Source organism: Culicoides brevitarsis, chromosome 3 (assembly GCF_036172545.1).
Source record: "Culicoides brevitarsis isolate CSIRO-B50_1 chromosome 3, AGI_CSIRO_Cbre_v1, whole genome shotgun sequence".
Lineage (NCBI taxonomy): Eukaryota > Metazoa > Arthropoda > Insecta > Diptera > Ceratopogonidae > Culicoides > Culicoides brevitarsis.
Window position 1 is genome coordinate 9,976,248 of NC_087087.1, and position 18,732 is coordinate 9,994,979.

Sequence of the window (18,732 nt, forward strand, 5' to 3'; positions counted from 1 at the left end):
TCTAAAAATTTAACATAAAAACAAATGTCAATGAACCCAAAATACAATATTTGCCCTTTTTTCTGCCCATATTGCCCAATTACCCAACCCTGCAAGAAATTGTCATCGTCATAACTTTTTGATGTTCCTTCATTCACAATAAATGAAAGAAACATACCGAAAAAAACATAAAATATTTATAAATATAAAAAACATGTAAAATGATGTGTTGACTTGAATGTTATTTTGTATTCTTAAATTTCTATGATAAATTGACTTTGATTGATATCAAACATCATGCATATATGCAACATATATACATTGTGCCGCTTGTCTTTACTTTTCTTGCCTCGCAAGCAGAATCGGCAGACAGAATGGCAGAATTTTTGAATTTATTAATGTTGTTTTGTTATAACTTTGCTTCGTATTTTTTTTATATATGATAAAAATATATGAATGAAAAATATATATTTTATTTATGTTTAATAATAATTCGGATTTTTTATATAAAAATTGTACTTTTTTGAAGCTAAAATTATGACGAGAGACAAAAATGACCCAATTTATAAAAAAAAACTAACCCGTGATACCCCAAGAATAATAACGATTGTTAGCGCGCGCATATTTACATCATATATACAACAACAACAAGCAAGAAACAACGACAGAACGAAAGACACAGCGAAAAAAAAATAACATGCATTGTTTATAACACTGACGGCATCGCGCATAACATAACGCATTCCTTTTGAAAGGTGTACAACCGGTATGCATGTGTGCAAAAAATAACATTTATACACATTTTTAGTGAAAAGAATGATATATATGTGTGTCTGAAATAACAAGGTATCATCAATAAAATTCATATATAATATAAATTTTAACGTTCGTCGTCGACAACGCGACTCGTTCGTTCGACTCGAAATGCATTGAAAGAAAAATAATGGTAAAAATTCATGTTTTTGAATTCGATTGTTTTATATATGTATGATATTATATATGTTTAATAAAATAATAATATTTCTGCTTTTCCTTTTTACATTATGTTTTGTTTGAGGTTGTTTTGTATGTTTGGACACACTAGGAGTTGTTTTTATTATAATAATAACAATAAAGTGTCGCAATAGCCGCCTCTGTTAGGAAATGTGGGACCTCCTGGAATTCTGAATTTATATCTTGTCTCTTTTTCGAGAGAAACGCATTTATTTCTTTTTTATAAATAATAATGATAATTCGTGTGTTTTTATCCCTTTTGCGTCATTTGTAGGAGGTTGCATTGTTTGTAGATTTATGGAGATTAAAAAATTAAATTCCCGGAAAACAGGACATTTTTTGTATTATTTTACATTTGGTGGTCCTGAATAATTTGTAAAATTATATTTTTTACATATTTAATGATTTTGAACCCGAAAAATATATTATTTGAAAAATATTATATTAAATATTCAAAATATTATATAATATTTAATATATATTTATATAAAATATATGAAAAATTCAAAATTTTTTATATTATATAATTATAAAAAATATATAAATATTTTAAATATTTTAATTAATAATATAAAATATATGGTTTGAATTAATTGGAATAATTTTTTTAAAATAAAATGTATTTTTTTCTGAAATAAATATTAAAATAAAAAATTATTTATAAAAAAATATATTTTTACATTGTACTAATAATAATATAATTTATAAATATATAATATCCTAAATAATAAAAATAATTAATTTTTAAAGTTTTTGATATTATAATATTAATTTAATAATAAAAATAATTAATAATTTTAATAAAATGTTAATAATATTATAAAATTTTTAATATTTTTTTATATTATTTTTTTTTATATTATTATATTATATTATTATAAAAAATTTTAACACATTTTTATTTGTTTTTTTCTAAAATAAATAATAAAATATAAAAAATATTTATAAAAAAAATTATTTTTAAATATATATATAATGTTTTTTATATATTTTTTAATATTATTAATTTTATAAAAAATATTAACATTTATAAATATAATATAATTTTTAAATATTTTTTATAAAAATTTTATAAAAAATATTAACATATATAAAATAAATAAATAATATATAAAAACAAAACAAATATTAAACATTAACATGAAAAATAATAAAAATTGCAATAAATAAATATTTATTTATTATATTATTTTATACAAAAGACAACAATTTGTCTCAGACATTATTTATTAATGTTTCTACACAAACAAATAATAAACAAAAAAATAATATTTTATTCAAGATATACATTTTTTCTATTTTTTTATTATTATTATTTAAATTCAAATAACTTGTCAAACCACGATCAGAGTAATTGATCAAAGACCGCTACAGGTGTTTAGATCTCGTCTGATAATTTTTTTTACAACAACAAAAAAAAAATAATAATCAAAGTTCACTGGACACATTTTGTACCAACTTGTAAAGATCCGGAAGTGTTTCTTTATTACTTTAAAAAATAAATATTTTACGAAAAAAAAAGTCAAGTTAAAATTTATTCGTTTTTTTCCTCCTTATGCACAACAGTTACATTTTATTATTATTTTTTTTTTTCGTATTTTATTGTCTATGTGCAAATACCATTTTTTTTTTTTTGCATATAAAAATAAATTTTGCGCACCAAACAACACTGCTCTTGCATGAATTTCCGCTGCACAACACACTCACATAAAACTATAAAATTCATTGTGATTGTCAGTGAGAGAGCTTGTCAGTGCTTGCATTATATTTTAACTATTTTTTACAAAAACAACAACAACAACAACAAAAAACGCAAGAAGTGAGCAAATACAAAACAAATAAATAAAGAACAACAAAAAGTTGATATTTTTACATTAATTAAAATGTTGCACTATGATGATGTTGATGATGACTGGCCTCCAATGTATATATAAATTCCATGCAAATGCAGCGTTTTTATTCAAAAGTCGACCAAATTTGCATAAAACAGCTATATTGCGGCATTGTTTTTGTGTTTCTAGCCAGATGCACTTATGGAATTGAAAGGGGGTGAATGGAACCGCTCGAAGGGCTGTTAACCTGTTTTATATATATAACATATATATTTATTAATAATATACAAAAAAATAATAATAATTTTAATTTATTATTATTACTTTGTAGTTTTTTGCGTGCACAAATTTATTTGTTTTTCCGTTTTTTACGTCATTTTTTGTCTTATCAAATCAGCTGACAATTTTACTTTCATCTGTTTCTCAAAAAAATAAAAATTTATGTTAAGGGAGACCTAAGCAGGTGCATCGTGGCACACTTCAATAAAATTCATGAGCTCATCGGAGCCAAAAACGCGTGTGTTTCATATATTATTTAGTACTTGGCTCTAAAAATAAAAGAAAAGAAAAAAATCTACTGTTATATATTTCCTTTTAATGTATATTAAATGTGTGTACGAGCAATCATTATATCACTCACTCACTACCGGCAGGTGAATCTTTTCTCGTAACATACATTTTTTCTTCTTTCTTTCTTTATTTTTTAAAGAAATATAAAAATTAATATTATGCACAAGTCTGGACTGAACTCAATTCTAAAAAATAAAAAAGACAGACAGACAGGTTTTCGTATAAAAAAAAAAAATATAAATTTTTATAAAAAAAAAAATAATCATCATAATAAAACTCAATTCTATTGTTAGTTACGATGTATGATAATTATATATCTTACATTCGCGTAAAATATATAAAAATGAATGAAAAAAGGAAAAATAGTAATAATAATGACCAGATGTAAATATTCACATAATTCGCGCCAATTTGACACTGTCAAGACAAACAATAAATATAATAGTAATAACATCATTCATAATTTCTGTTTTGTTTGTCCACCACTGGTTAGAGCGTATGACAATATTTATCAATGATAAACAAGAAAAAAAAAGCAAACTAATAAATGAATGAAGGTGTTAGATGTCACTCCAGTATATTTACATGTTAAATACGCTGCATGGGTTGTATTATTAAAATTATTAATTATGTACATCTTACGAATGTGTGTTACGCCACACGGCTCTTTGTGGTCCATTTTAGTAATAAAGTTATTATTTTCTGGATTTATTTGAAAAAAAAAATATTTTAATGTTTTAAATTAGTAATATTAATAATTTTTAAATATTTTTTGTAAAATTTTAAATTTTAATTTTTTTTTTAAATAATAAATTTTATATATTTTTTTTTATTAGAAAGCTATATGTTGTATTAAAAATCAATTTTTATAAAGTTATATTTTAATAAAATTTTTATTAAATATTTATTTATAAATTTTATTTATAAAAAAAATACAAAAATATATTTTAATACAAAATATATTTTTTAATAAAAATTTTACAAAAAAATAACTTAAATGATTTTGTTAAAATATTTCTTTATAATGATTATTTTCATATTTTTTTAAAATTTTATAAAATAAAATATTTTGTATTTGAAACTAATAACTTTATAATAACTTTTAATAACTTTAATTTTAACTTTTTTATAATAACTTTATAAAATTTAATAACTTTATTTTTTTTATTGCTTTAAAAAATTAAATTTTAATACAAAATATAGCTTTTTAATAAAAAAAAATTATTATTATTTTTAATTTGAATTAAAAAAATTAAAATATTAAAATTAAAGATAATAAAGATTAAAAATTAAAAAGATTAATTTTATTAAAAAAATATATATTTCTTAAAAATGATTTTTTAGAAATCTAAATTCGTTTAAAATATTTTACTAAAGTATTTTTAAATAACTATTAAAAATATTTAATTAATTTAATAAATAAAATAATTAATTTTTTAAAAAATATTTTAATACATTTTTCGTTTAATATTTTTTAATCATAAAAATAATTTTATTTATTTAAAATTAATTCAATTTATTTTTTTCAATTCTTTAAAATTTTATTTTGCTTTCAAAATTTTTAATTTTAAGTTAACAAAAACCACATTTTTTAAAATTCAATAATTATTTTATATATTTAAATCATAAAATTATACAAAAATTTTATATACTTTATGTAATATATAAAAAAATAATAATTTTAAAAATAATATACATTTTATTTTATTTATAAAAAATGTATTTTTCAGTATTTTTTTTTATTTCTTTCATTTAAATTTTTAACGCATTTTCATATAAATTATTATTTTATAAATAAAAAACATATATTTTAAAAATTATTAAATATTTAACATTAAAATAAAATAAAAATATATATTTTTCATACAAATTCAAAAATATAACACATAATTTTTGGCAAACTAATTTGACAGTAGCTTGTCTTCACCTCTGCAAAGATAACAATCGCGCTTCGTTAACCCAATTATTACAATATATTTGTTTCTTTTCTTCATAATAACATGAGATTATATTTCAATTAAATGTAATTTTATAGCATTACAACCTATTATGTCTATTTGTTGTACACAAATGTATAAATAATAAAATATCAGTAACAATCAAACGAGTATTAATAATAATCTATGTATGTTATCGACGACGGACCGAAGATGCCAAAGGAACAAATATATAATTATTGGGCAACATAAATCACTTCCACGTTCCAATCATTATCTTTCATTATATATCGATAATTTGATCTTGCATGAAAATAAAATAAAATAACAGAAAAAAAATTTTTTTAAAGGTCGATGCGATTTTATTTTGTTTTATTAAATAACTTTTGTTACCGTTTAATATTTCTCTACGTTTAACAAGGTTAAATGTTAGTTCTTTTTTTTTAATTATTATTATCTAACGCATATATTTTACTCTGGAGAATTGCTTTTTGTTTGTATGTTAATGCAGTGTAAGCGTACAATGGAACTACAATTTGTAACAATTTACCGTAATTACCAGAAAACACAGAAAAAATTCGCTTCTGAACGCACATCATTGTTACACATTCATTTTTTTATTATTTTTTTATTTTTATTACAACAACTACCTCAACATTGTCGAGAGAGCCGGAGCTTATTTATACAAAATTTAACAGACAACTCATGACAAGCAACTCTGGTGGCTTGACTGGTCTAGCGTGGTAGATTTCCATTTTGAAATTAACTGTGTGTAACTGAAAAGATTAGTGTCAGAATATATCATTTCGTTTTCATGGATATAAATATGTATAACTTACTTATATATAATGAAAAATAATAAAAATATATTTTTGGAAGTATTTTTTTTATTTCATTTTGTTTTTTTTCCTACTGTTTAAATACACGTTTATACAGCATCCACGAAGATCACGATTCATGACACGCTAAAAATACACACATTAAAATTCATAATGTTTGTACGTCTTATACAACATATATAAATATATATAAACGAGAGTGCGCGAGAAAAATGGACCAATACTGATCTTGAGAATGTAATTTAATTTATTTATACAACAAAGACATAAGAGAGCCGGTAACGATTGGACTCGACTCGTTTTATGTGTTACATGGCGTACAAATGTGTTAAAATAATCAGAATGACAGTTTGTATATTTTTTTTCCGTATTTTATGCATAAAGTTATCATTTACACTTGTTACACTTTATTTCTATCGCGCGTTGAAAACCGGAGTTCAGACAGTGAGAAATAATAAAAATTCAGTATTTTTCTTCTCTTTTGCGTTATCTCGAGCGTCTATCTTTCAAACAATCCAACATATTTATACAACATATATATTATATATGTTGAGTTTTAGTTAACTACAAAAAAAAAGAAACGAGTAAATAAATAAATAAAAATATAATAAATAAGAAAAATTCTCACCTCTTTACTTTAAAAGGGAACATTTATAATGGCATAACTTTTTTTTTCTCTTCGCGTTCACTTAATATATTTTATTTTTCTTCGCAAGTCTTCGCCAACTCTTCATATGATTATTATTATAAATGTTATTCTTTTATGTAATAATTTTTTTTTTATAAATTTATTTTTTAAACACGGCAGACATTATAGCGCCTTTAGTATAAAATGGACGATGTTTAATGCCATTTAAGGAAGTTTTGTAATTTTTTACTGAAATTGTATAAAAATAATATTAAAAGTTATGAATTACTAAATATAATGAAATATATATTATTTTATAATAAATATATATTTTTAATATTTTTATTATAAAATATATTTTAGTTTATAAATTAATCATAAACTAATAAAAAATATAAAATTAATTATTTTTTTTTAATTTTGAATTGTTAAAAAAATTATTTTGGCATAAAATTTTGTTTTATAAATGAATATATTAATTCTAAATTTTTAATTTTTTAAAAAACATAATTTTAGTATGAAACTTTTTTTTATAAAAAAAATATATAATATGATATTTATTAAAAAATAAAAAAAAATTATTATTAAACATGAAATTTTAATTATTTTCAGTACAAAATATTAAAAAATAAAGAAACTTCGATTTAATAATTAACTTTTGAAATATTATATAATATATTATTTATATATTATATTTTTAATATTATAATAATATATATTAAATATAATATAATAAATAATAATATTATTATAACTTATATTATAATATATTATATATATTTATAATTATATTGCTTGGTTTGAATTAATTGAAATAATTTTTTTAAAAATTTTACTCTTGAAGTCATCTTAAAATTTTTGTTTTATTTGGAAAATTTTCAATATTGACATCACCTAAAAAAATAAAAAAAAACATATCAAAGTAAAAAAAATCAAAAATACCGTCATTATTACTCATAATATCCCAACTTAAACATTAGTTGCAGCAATATTAAATACGAATAAATGATAATTTGTCTCCAGATTGATGCTTCCAGCGAAAAAAAGTCATAACTTCGCACTTTTCGCAAAAAAACATCTTGCATGCAAAATGGATAAATGGACAATTTGTGTGATATGTGTTCATTTTTCGAGTCCATTGGCCTTTATAGAATATATATATATTTTAATATTAAGCACAATATTACACGGATAATTACAATAATCAATATATTTATGTGAATGAACAATCCGGTTGAAAAAATAAAAAAAAAGAATATTTTGCCGGGGAAAAAAGAGTCATAATAATATAATATAATAATATTTTATTGGGATTTTTTGCATGAAAATTTTTATTCGCTGTTAGGTATTCGCGATATATTTTATTTTTATAACGGAGATCGTCGTCTGCTACTATATGCAAGAAATCCCGAGTATAAAAGAGGGAATTTAATAATCTTGGCCATCGGCTAGATTATGATGTATCTGTAAAATTACATGGCAGAATATTTGGATGCATTGCACATTTTTTTTACACGCATAATTTTCATCTATTAAATTTTTTGTTGTATTGTTATTGTTTAAAATTACACACCTTTTCTGCATTTTTACCTTTTTTTGTTCGCAAATACACGCGCGATGATAAATTCCCTTTTGTACACCCATTTATGATAATAAAGCAATATTTGACACATTAATAATGCCTTCTTGCATCTCTTTTTTGCTTCCTTGCAGCAGCTTCTAGAATGCCATCGTCGCATGTTTCACCGCAAATGTGCAGGCCACATTTTCCCGCGCCGCTGCCATGGTTGAGCGCGGAACCGCCCAAGTCGCTCGGCTCGTCGAGTGCGTGGGGCAGCCCGTTCGCATGCCCGCAAGATCCGCAGGAGAAAGTTAGTCAAGCCGCTGCCGCCCTCCAAAGTAGTCAAACGTCGAGCGGGCAACACTTGTTCTCGTTTCCGCCGACGCCGCCAAAAGACTCCACACCTGACTCAGTACAAACCGGACCGCTCGAGTATCAAGCCGCCGTCAATGCGTTCATGCATCAGGCGCAGGTGACGAGCAATTCGGCGCTCACCGGAGACACTGGCAGCTGCGGACTGGATATCAAGCCGTGTTTGACGAACGGCAACAGCGGCGGCGGAAATGGCGGCAACACAGGAGCCGCGGCGCCCAAACAGCGCGAAGGTACGCATCAACAGCAACAACAACAACATCAAACCACCAATCATAGTAATAACAATAATAATAACAACAACAGCCAGAACAATAATAACACGACAAGCTCCTCGAATAATAACAGTAATAACAATAATAGTTCGAGTGCGTCGAGTTTGTTTGATGCGCATCAGTCTGCGTATGCGAGTGCGTATGACAGTTATGGCAATTACCATCAAACGAGCAGTGCATTCCAGGCGAATGCCCGATCCCAAATGAGCCCGCATAACACGAAGCCACAACGTACCAAAGCGAGAACGAGTGCTGGTAAGATATATTGGACACGGTGTGGGTGTTCCATTTATTTTTATTTTTTTTATGATTTTTTTTAGCTTTTAACCTTTTTATTTGATTATTTTTGAAATAATTAATTAACGAAAAAATTAAAAAGCTTTCACAAAAAATAAATTAATTTTGCATTGATGTTGTTGTCTCTCTCACAAAACTAAATCTGAGCACCATGATGTTTTATCTTGTTGTTTTGTCAGTGTTTTTGCACTTGGTGTTCGAATAATAATTTATTCATTTATTGACGAAATTTTGACATATTTCTATGAAAAATTAAGAATTACGAAGATTAAAATTATTTTCTAAAAAAAAAAATTCATATAAAAAATTAATATAATTAAATTAAAAAATAAACTGAAATTTAAAAAAAAATATTTAAAATTTATTTTTAACATTTTTTTTTATTAAAAAAAATATTTAAAAAATTTAAAAAATTAAATCTATAAAAAATTTAAGAATTAAAAATTTATTTAAATAAATTGTCAAGAAACAAAAAAAAATATTCAATTAAATTTTACAAAAAAAAAAACATAAAAAAAATAATTAAAATTATGAAAGAATTATTTTGGACTAAAATTTATAATCAAATAATATTTTATTTTGTTTCAAATATTGGTTTTTAAATTTAAAAAAAAAACAAAATTTTAATGAAAAAAATTTATTCCGTAAAAAAATTTAAAAAAAATCAATTTTCAATAAAAAATGATATAATATTTATTTTTTAAATTATAAAAAAGTAAAAAAAAAATATTTCACAAAAAATATATTTTCTTTTCATCAAACTTTTTATTTTTTAAAAATATCATTCGATAAAAATCATGGATATTAAAAAGAAACAAAATAAAAAAAAGTTAAATAAAACTAAAATGAAAAAAAAATTAAAATAATAATAAAATTAAATTTTTAATATTATTATTGATGAAAATATTTTAAATAAAATATTTAAATTGAACAATAAATTTTAAAAATTTTATTTTAAATATATAAAAAAAAAAAATATTAATAATTTTTTAATCCATTAAATGAAATTTAAATTAAATTGTTTTTTTTAAATTTTGAACAATATAAAATATGAAAAAAATAAATTTAAAAATTAGTTAATTAATAAATAAATTATGAAAATAATGAAAAATTAATATTGGATTTAAAATTAAATTTTATAAAAAAGTTTTGAAATTTTATATTTTTAAAAGTCAAAAATAAAAAAAAAAAATAATTTTTTTTATTAAATTTACATTGGTTTTTTTTTTTAATTTAGAAAATATATCATAATAAAAAAATTGATTAAAAAAAATTAATTAAATTTAAAGAAAAAAAAATTAAAAAATGAAAAACTTGTGATAAATTATAAAGAAAAATATTTTTCTACTCACCAATTAATATTAAAAAAAAAACATTTTGACCACCTTAGTGGGCTCGTCCTCCATTCCAACTCAACAAAAAACTGCACTTTAATAACGACTTTCATTAAAAGGTATTGTTTCAAGTAGCAACACTAGCTGCTTGTATTTTTCTTTTTTATTTTTCGTTCCAACGTCATTATAATAAACCTACAATAACAATATTTATACGAAAAAAAAATCCATTATTGTTCGTACTCGTAACGTAAAATACCGAGAATAATACAATAAAAAAAACGCCACAACGGAAAAAAGAGACGACAGAGATTTGCATTAATTTTTCTGTCCATTTGTACAAAAAAATTACCTTATGGGCCTCAAACCGACGTTTTTTTTTTGTATTTTCAATATGCAAAAAGGGAAAAGGAAACAAACACACATGAAAATTAAAATTGAATTGACATGACATTTGTATGGCTCGACAACCCGTTCGCCTGCTAAGAAGGTCATTTATTTGTCTCATTCAGAGAAATTATCCGGGCAAGATAATGGACCACCGAGATTCGATTTTTTTTTATTAATTAAAAAATATTTACTTTGTAACGCCATCGAACGTGACTTTATTCGCTTTTTCAAGCGCACTTGTCGTTAAAAGTTCATGTCAAACCTTGAGAAAGTTTCTATCGATTTTTTAAAAAATTTTCTAAAAATAAAAAAAAATCACTTGAGTGACAAAATTCACTCAGGGACGACTCCAAAAGGTAACAAGTGTCTGTCTTCTCATTGACGCCATGCATTTATTGTTTTTTGTTCTTGAATGAGGCCAGCAGAACAATAGTTTTGTGTTTTTATATAAAAAAATTTTTATTTTAATTTAAAAAAAGACACAAGCCATTCATAATAAAACTAAACGAGACCTAAAATAATAAAAAAGTAGGCAATAAATTTTAAAACAAACCCGAGACTAGAAAATAAAAAAAAATAGTAACAAGCTGTGTCTTTATTGTCCAAATTTTAACTTTTTTTTTCTTCTTTTTTTTAACACAAAGAAGAAATTTTTACGTATTTTTTCGATTTTTTAATAAATATTGAAGAAATCCTGTAAAGTCCTTTCCTCAGAGGGCAGGAAATAAATTAAAAAAAAAATTAACAAAAATCCTTCGCGTGAGTTTAAAAAGTCTCACCTGAGATTTCTACAGGTAGACTAAAACAAAAATAATAAAATAAATAAAAAAAAGCATAAAAACAGAGAGAAAACATAAGAATTTAGTGTTTAACAGAGGACATAATTTTCATGTGACAGTTTCCAGAATTTTGTATAATTTTTTTTTTCTCAGACCAATTTATAACTGATGTCGTGTGTTGTCTGTGTATAACATACATATTTTATGTGTAGAGACATATGTAATAATAATAATCGTAGACACCGGTCAGATGCGGGGACAGTTTCTCTTTCTCTCTCATTTTCTTGTGTTTTTGTGTCTTTTTTTTCTTAAATAATAATAAAATAAGACAACTGCCTCTGTCTTGTTGTTCTTGTTGTTAATTCGTTTCATTCTTTTTTTATCATATATATTTATATATAAATATATATAATATTAAAGAAAAAATAAAAAAAAAAATTTGTTGTCCTCTTTCTAGTAAAACAAAACGTATTTAATGATGTGCTCTGAACTTTGCGAATTAAACATATTTTTTTTTTCATTCCTTTTTTATATATATTATATATGTTATATATGTTACGACAAAATAACATAACATATACGAACAACAAGGGAACATGCTAATTATAAATTTAAAGGACACGATTACAATTGTCTCTTGCCAAAAAATAAAAAAAAATATTTTTTGTGTTTTACTCGATTAAAAAAAAAATATAAAAATAAAATAAAAATAATAATAATAATAGGAAGAGAAAAAAATATAAACAGAGAGAACAAAACAATTTATTATAAATATATCGAACAAAATTACAAACAAGCAACATATATAAAATTTTGTATATATAAAAAAAAATCCCTAAAGCCCAAAGAAAATGTTGAATATTGTGAAACAAAATATTTAAACGTACAAACATGCTGTTATTAGGGAATGTGAAACATGCATAACATTATTTACAAGCAAGTAAAATAAACGTAAAACATAAAATATGTAACAATCCGCGTGTCTGTGCGTTGTGTGATATTTACTTGACTTAAAAAAAAGAAACTTGACAATAAAATAATAATAATAATATAAGGACTACAAATTTAAACATATATAATATACTTTAAAAATTTAAAGTTATATAAGATATTTAAACAATTTTTTTTTAAATAAATAAATAATTTTGAAATAATGCGAGACCGCAACAAAAATGCAAAATAAAGAAATATGTGAAAACTTTTTATTTAATTATTTATTAACATTATTTTTTTTAAATATATATGTTATGTATATTATTATTTATTTATTTTTTTTTAATATTTATTTTTTATTAACTTGATTATAAAAAAATGATAAAAATAATTTTATTTATTTTTTTATTTTTTTATAATTCTAATATTTTAAATTTATTTATTAATAAAATTATTAATATTAATTAATAATTATTAATTATTAATATTAATAATTTTATTAAGAAATAAATTAAAAATATTTATAAAATATTGGAATTATAAAAAATGAAAAAAAAAATAAATAAAATTATTAATAAATATTTTAATATTATTTTTTTTTATTTATTATTATTTAATAACTCACATTGTGTCTATATGTCTAAAAAAATTAAAAAATATCTATCAAAATTTTAAAAAAATTCTATGGTTGATGTGTTTGATGTTGTTCTTCAATGCTTATAATATTAACACTTTTTTGCTAATGATTATATTAAACATATATATTTTTATAAAATTAATACAAAATAATATAAAATAACGCACATATCGCACTTTTTTATATATAAACATAATAATAATATAATTATATTTTTATAATGATGATGATGATGATGATAATGATGGTTAAAAAAAAAGAAAACTGGCACAACACAAGATAATTAACAAAAATTTCTGAGTATTTCTTCAACATTATTATTATTTTTTTAACATATATATTTTAACGTATATACGTAAAAAAAAATAATAAGAAACAATTAAAATATTTATTTAAAACAATAAGTCAGATTGTCGTGGGTACAAAATATATATAAAAAAAATAAATGTGTGAAAAACGATGATAATTAAAATGTATTTGGGTCCTGAATTCTCAAAGTACATTAAGCTGCTGCTGCCTTGTTTGTTGCTTGTGTCACCAATTTTTGCATCATTAAAAACATGTCTCTCGTTTTTTTTCTTTATTTTACGAAAAAAAAATCTTCGCAACTTCTTCATATATTTTTATTTATAAATTTTGTTTTTTTTTTTAAACAAGCTTTAATCATTTAGCAAGCTCTTTTTGAGCAACAGACATGGAAATACAAGAAACACGTAAGCGCAGGTGTTAATTCTTAATTGTTTTTTGCGATGTTTAACAAAATGTTACCCACACTTGCGTTTTTTTTTTGTGTTTTTCCAACTACAACCAGGGATGGGTTTTTGCATGAAATGATCAAAAAAAAATTGTTGTAGGTGGCTTCATTTTAACACTTCAGACTTTTCATGCAAAAAAAAGAGAAATAAAACAAAACAGATTTTTATCTCTCTCGTAGCAGGAAAAATCATAACATAATTTATTTATTTTTTCTGCTGCTGCTGCTCCCGAAACGAAACGTATACGAAAGAAAATTGCGAGGCAAAAATATGACTTATGATCATTTTTATCGTGTTAACATTTTATACAAAAAAAAAGTACATTATATGCAAAGTGATGTCGTTTTGTGGGGTATAAAACGTCATATTAACAGTTTTTACTGATTTTATCGCGCGTTTGTAATGTATATCATCTTTTTTTTTCATAATATAATATTTTGTCTACGATGGACGGTACTTAGGATGGAGCAATTTTAGAAATTGCTTCATTTTTAATGTTGAAAAAATATTTTTAATTTTTTTTTAATATTAAATTTAAAAAAAAATTGAATTAGTAAGAAAGCGATTTTAAAATTTTCTTTTTTTTTAAATTAAATATTTTTATACAAATTAACATTTATTCATTAATTTTTATGAAAATGAGTAAAATTAATTTTTAATAAAATAAATAGGTACAGAAAATGAGAAAAAAATATTTAAAAATAAAATTTTAAATATTAAAAATTTGAAAATCGCTTCTTTGCTAATTCAAACCATTTTTCGAAATTTTTAAGAAATAATTAAAAATTTTTATAATTTATAGCAAATGTAAAAAAAAAATTAAAATTAACCAAAAAATTTAAGAATTAAAATTTAAAATCAAAAAAATAATAATTTAAAATTTGAAAATCGCCTTCTTACTAATTCAACCTTTTTTTTAAATATAATATTTAAAAATTAAAAAATAATTATTTTTAAACATAAAAATGCAAAAAAATAATAAAAATATAATTTAAAAATTTACATTTAATTGAATAAAATTCAAAAATTTGTAAATGTCAATTTAAAAAGTGTCCGTTAAAAATTTGAAAATCATCTTTTGATCATTTTTCTTTTATTTTAAAATTCAAAATAAATATTTTAATTAAAAATAAATAATTTTGCAACATAATTTTTGTATTTAAAATAAAATTAAATATAAAGAAAAATTTTAAATAATTTTTTTAAATGTCATTTCAAAAAAATTGACGGTTAAAAATTCAAAAATATTTTTTTTTCTAATTTTAACTAAAAATTAATAAATTCTACAAATTTTTTTAACATGAAACACTTTCCCCAATCACTTCTACCTTTATTTAACACTCTTTGCCGCTACTTTTCATGCGAAACCCGTGATGAATATCACTGAAAAAAGACGGCATTAGATAAATGACGATGTATCAATCAAAAAAGATAATCTTTCTGCGCTGCCTGTTTATTATTCACATATAAACTTGTACTAAAAAAAATACAAAAAGGTTCTCACTCATACATTTTTTGTATTCATAAATACACATTTTCACATCAAAGATCACGCAATTTTGTGTTTAATAATAATTATTATTATTAACATTGTATATGAAAGTGAAGCCATGCCACGGACACCCATGAAAGTGATTACGGTAGCAATTAAATATGTTGCGCGCATAATAAATGAGATTTTCTGAGGATTCATTTTTTTTTATGACGACTATTTTGTTCGAGCAACAAGGTGCGAAGTTGAACAAAAAAAAAGTGCGTGTGGTCAAGAAAAATTCTTAGATAATAAAATTTTATTGCAAAAGAAGTTCTCATCGTAAAATTTTAAATTTTTTTATTAAATGCAAAAAAATTGATTGCATCGGTGTCAAATTTTTACTTCACACGCGATTATTCATCGAGGAACGGAGAAAAAGATCTCAACACATCATCATAACTTTTGTTTGTTGATTTACAAGATAAATGTGATCTTTGGGGTTATCTCACGATAAAATCGTCGCAGGTAGCTAGATATTTATCTCGTTGTCGTTTTTTTTATCATCATAGAATTTTTAAATTTTTTGAATTTATTCAAAAAAAAAAAAAAAAGACGAAGAGCGAAGAAGAGACATCCAAAAAAAATCTCGAATAAAATTAAGAAGAATCTGAATATTTATTTGTTTTACGACGTTGTCTCAATAAAAAATTAATTTAGTGCCATTAATCATTGTCTGAACTAGAATTCACTTGGTTCTCAGGAAAAACGCGCGCGATGAGAAAAAAACCCGCGCGAACACTACCGGAACTAAAAATCCCTCTTCTACGGAGAGATCACGAATTGCCCCACCTCCCCTTGATTAACATATGACGCAACCAAAAAAAAAAAAAGTAACAAGGTCATTGGAAGCACCTTACAAAGCAAAGAAGCTCACGTGAGACATAAAATTTATTTTTTTTTTTACAAAATCATCACTCCCACATGAAATTTAGCAGCAGCAGCTTCTTTGAATGGAAAAGAAGAAGAAAAAAAAAGTTAATTTAAAAACATAATCATAAAGGTGAACGCCTAAAAATCTATTGTTCCCTTCGACGACTTCATGAATGTAAGAAAAAAATAATAATCCAATATCCGTCGATTCTTCACCTGTCGATTTTCTGCTTTTGCTTTTAAAAGAGACAGAAAAAAAAGAATTAAATCGCTGCCAGCAATGTTTTTACATGTCAAGTTGTAATAACCAGAAAAGACACAACTACTGTCTTTGTTTGTTTTTTTTTTATTTTAAACATGCGAGAAAATAAAAACGCGCGAATGAAAATTAAGAAATTTGATATTTTGTGTTTCTTGTCTCCTTCTTTGGTTCACTAACTTTACGTTAGGAATAATTTATAAATAAAAAATTAATATTAATTAATTAATTTAAATAAGAAATTAATTTTTATAAGAGTAATTTTGACATTTTAAAATTTTTGACGTTTATTTGACGTTTAATTTTTAATTTTTTTTTAATTTTCAAAAATTCAAGAATTTATAATTTTTTTTACATTTTTTTAATGTTTATGTCAAAAAAAAATTTTAAAAATTGCTTCTGAATTATTTAAAAAAGATTAAAAGTCAAAAATTTTGACACCTGTCAAAAATCTGACATTTTGAATTTTTTGACAGGTATAAAAATTTTCTTTTGGAGTAATTTAAAAGTAATCTTTTAGATAAAATTCCTTATATTTGTTCAAAAAATTATAAAAAAAATAAATTTTTTAAATTTGAAATTTTTGAAAATTAAACGTCAAATTTTTAACTGTCAAAATTACTTTTATTAAAATTACTTTATCTTAAAAAATTATTTTACATTTAAATCAATTAATTAATACTAATTTTTTATTTATAAAAAAACTTAAAATTAAAAAAAAAAATATAAAAAAAATAAAAATTTTAATTTTGACAGTTGACAGATGTCAAAAAAATTATTAAAATTAAAACAAAAAATCTATTTTAGTTTTTAATAAAATTTTGACATCTGTCATTGATTTTTATCAATTACGATAAGTTTAATTCAATGGATGAGTTCAGGAAATTATTTTGCCACAATTTTGACAATTAATTGACAAATGTCAAATTTTAACTTAAACTTTTGTCAATAAAAAAATATATTTTTTTTTACAAAAAAAAAAAAAAAAATAAATAAAAATTGCTAAAATTTGATTATTTTAAAATTTTTAAATAAAATTAAATTGAAAAATTAATTTAAATTAAAATTAAATAAATTTAAACCTTAAATAAATTTTGACACTTGTAACTTTTTTCACCTGATGTCAAAATAAAATCCCAAACTCACCCGTTAAACCAACTCACTCGTAATTGATTAAATAACCATCGACATCGTCATCATCTATCGTCACAAACATCACAACAGGGGTCTTCGTCGTCGTCGTCATTCGTTTCGTCGTGATTTGACAAACTGTTGTGATGAAGTCTAAAAATCATCAAGTAACTCGTTTTCTAATCAATTCGATTTTTTTTTTCAAATATTTTCTTACAGAAGGTCGAGAATGTGTGAATTGCGGCGCAACATCAACGCCGCTGTGGCGAAGAGATGGCACCGGACACTATTTATGCAACGCCTGTGGCTTGTACTACAAAATGAACGGACAAAATCGACCCCTTATCAAACCGAAGAGAAGACTGGTGAGTAAAGTAATTATCATTTTTTTATCACTAATTGATGTTTTTTCGCAAGTTTCTTAGAAAATTTAGCAAAAAATTGTCTTTTAACGAAATTTTTTAAGGAAATAATTTTAAAAGATAATTTTTTTTGATGGGTAGATTTTTTTCATCTTTAGGAAAAATTATTAAAAATAATCTTAGAAAAAAAATTATTAAAAAAATTTTTAAAAAAAATTTTTAAAGAAAATAATTGTAAAAATATTTTTTTGCTCATTTTGATTTTATATTTTTTTTTAAATAATTTTTGATTTATTAGAAATTAATATAAAAAATAATTAAATTTATTTTTAAAAAATTATTTATTATTTAATTAATTAAATAAAAAAAAAAAAAAATAAATTAAATTAAATTAAAATTAAATTTTAAATTAATAAATTTTAATTAATAATATAAAAAATATTATTTTTAAATTAAATTAATTTT

General features: G+C 22.3%; 1 protein-coding gene across 2 annotated transcripts in view; it reads left to right on the forward strand.

Annotated features, from left to right (window-relative positions):
• LOC134834921 (GATA-binding factor C) overlaps nt 1-18,732 on the forward strand; it is a 57,001-nt gene that overhangs the window by 14,464 nt on the left and 23,805 nt on the right. The window contains exons 2-3 of one of the 2 annotated variants that reach the window (XM_063849728.1): nt 8,492-8,944; nt 18,125-18,270. In XM_063849728.1, coding sequence (XP_063705798.1) covers nt 8,492-8,944; nt 18,125-18,270 — 599 coding nt within the window. Of the gene's footprint in view, nt 1-8,491; nt 9,242-18,124; nt 18,280-18,732 lie in introns of both variants that reach the window. The other variant, XM_063849727.1, reaches the window with a different exon arrangement.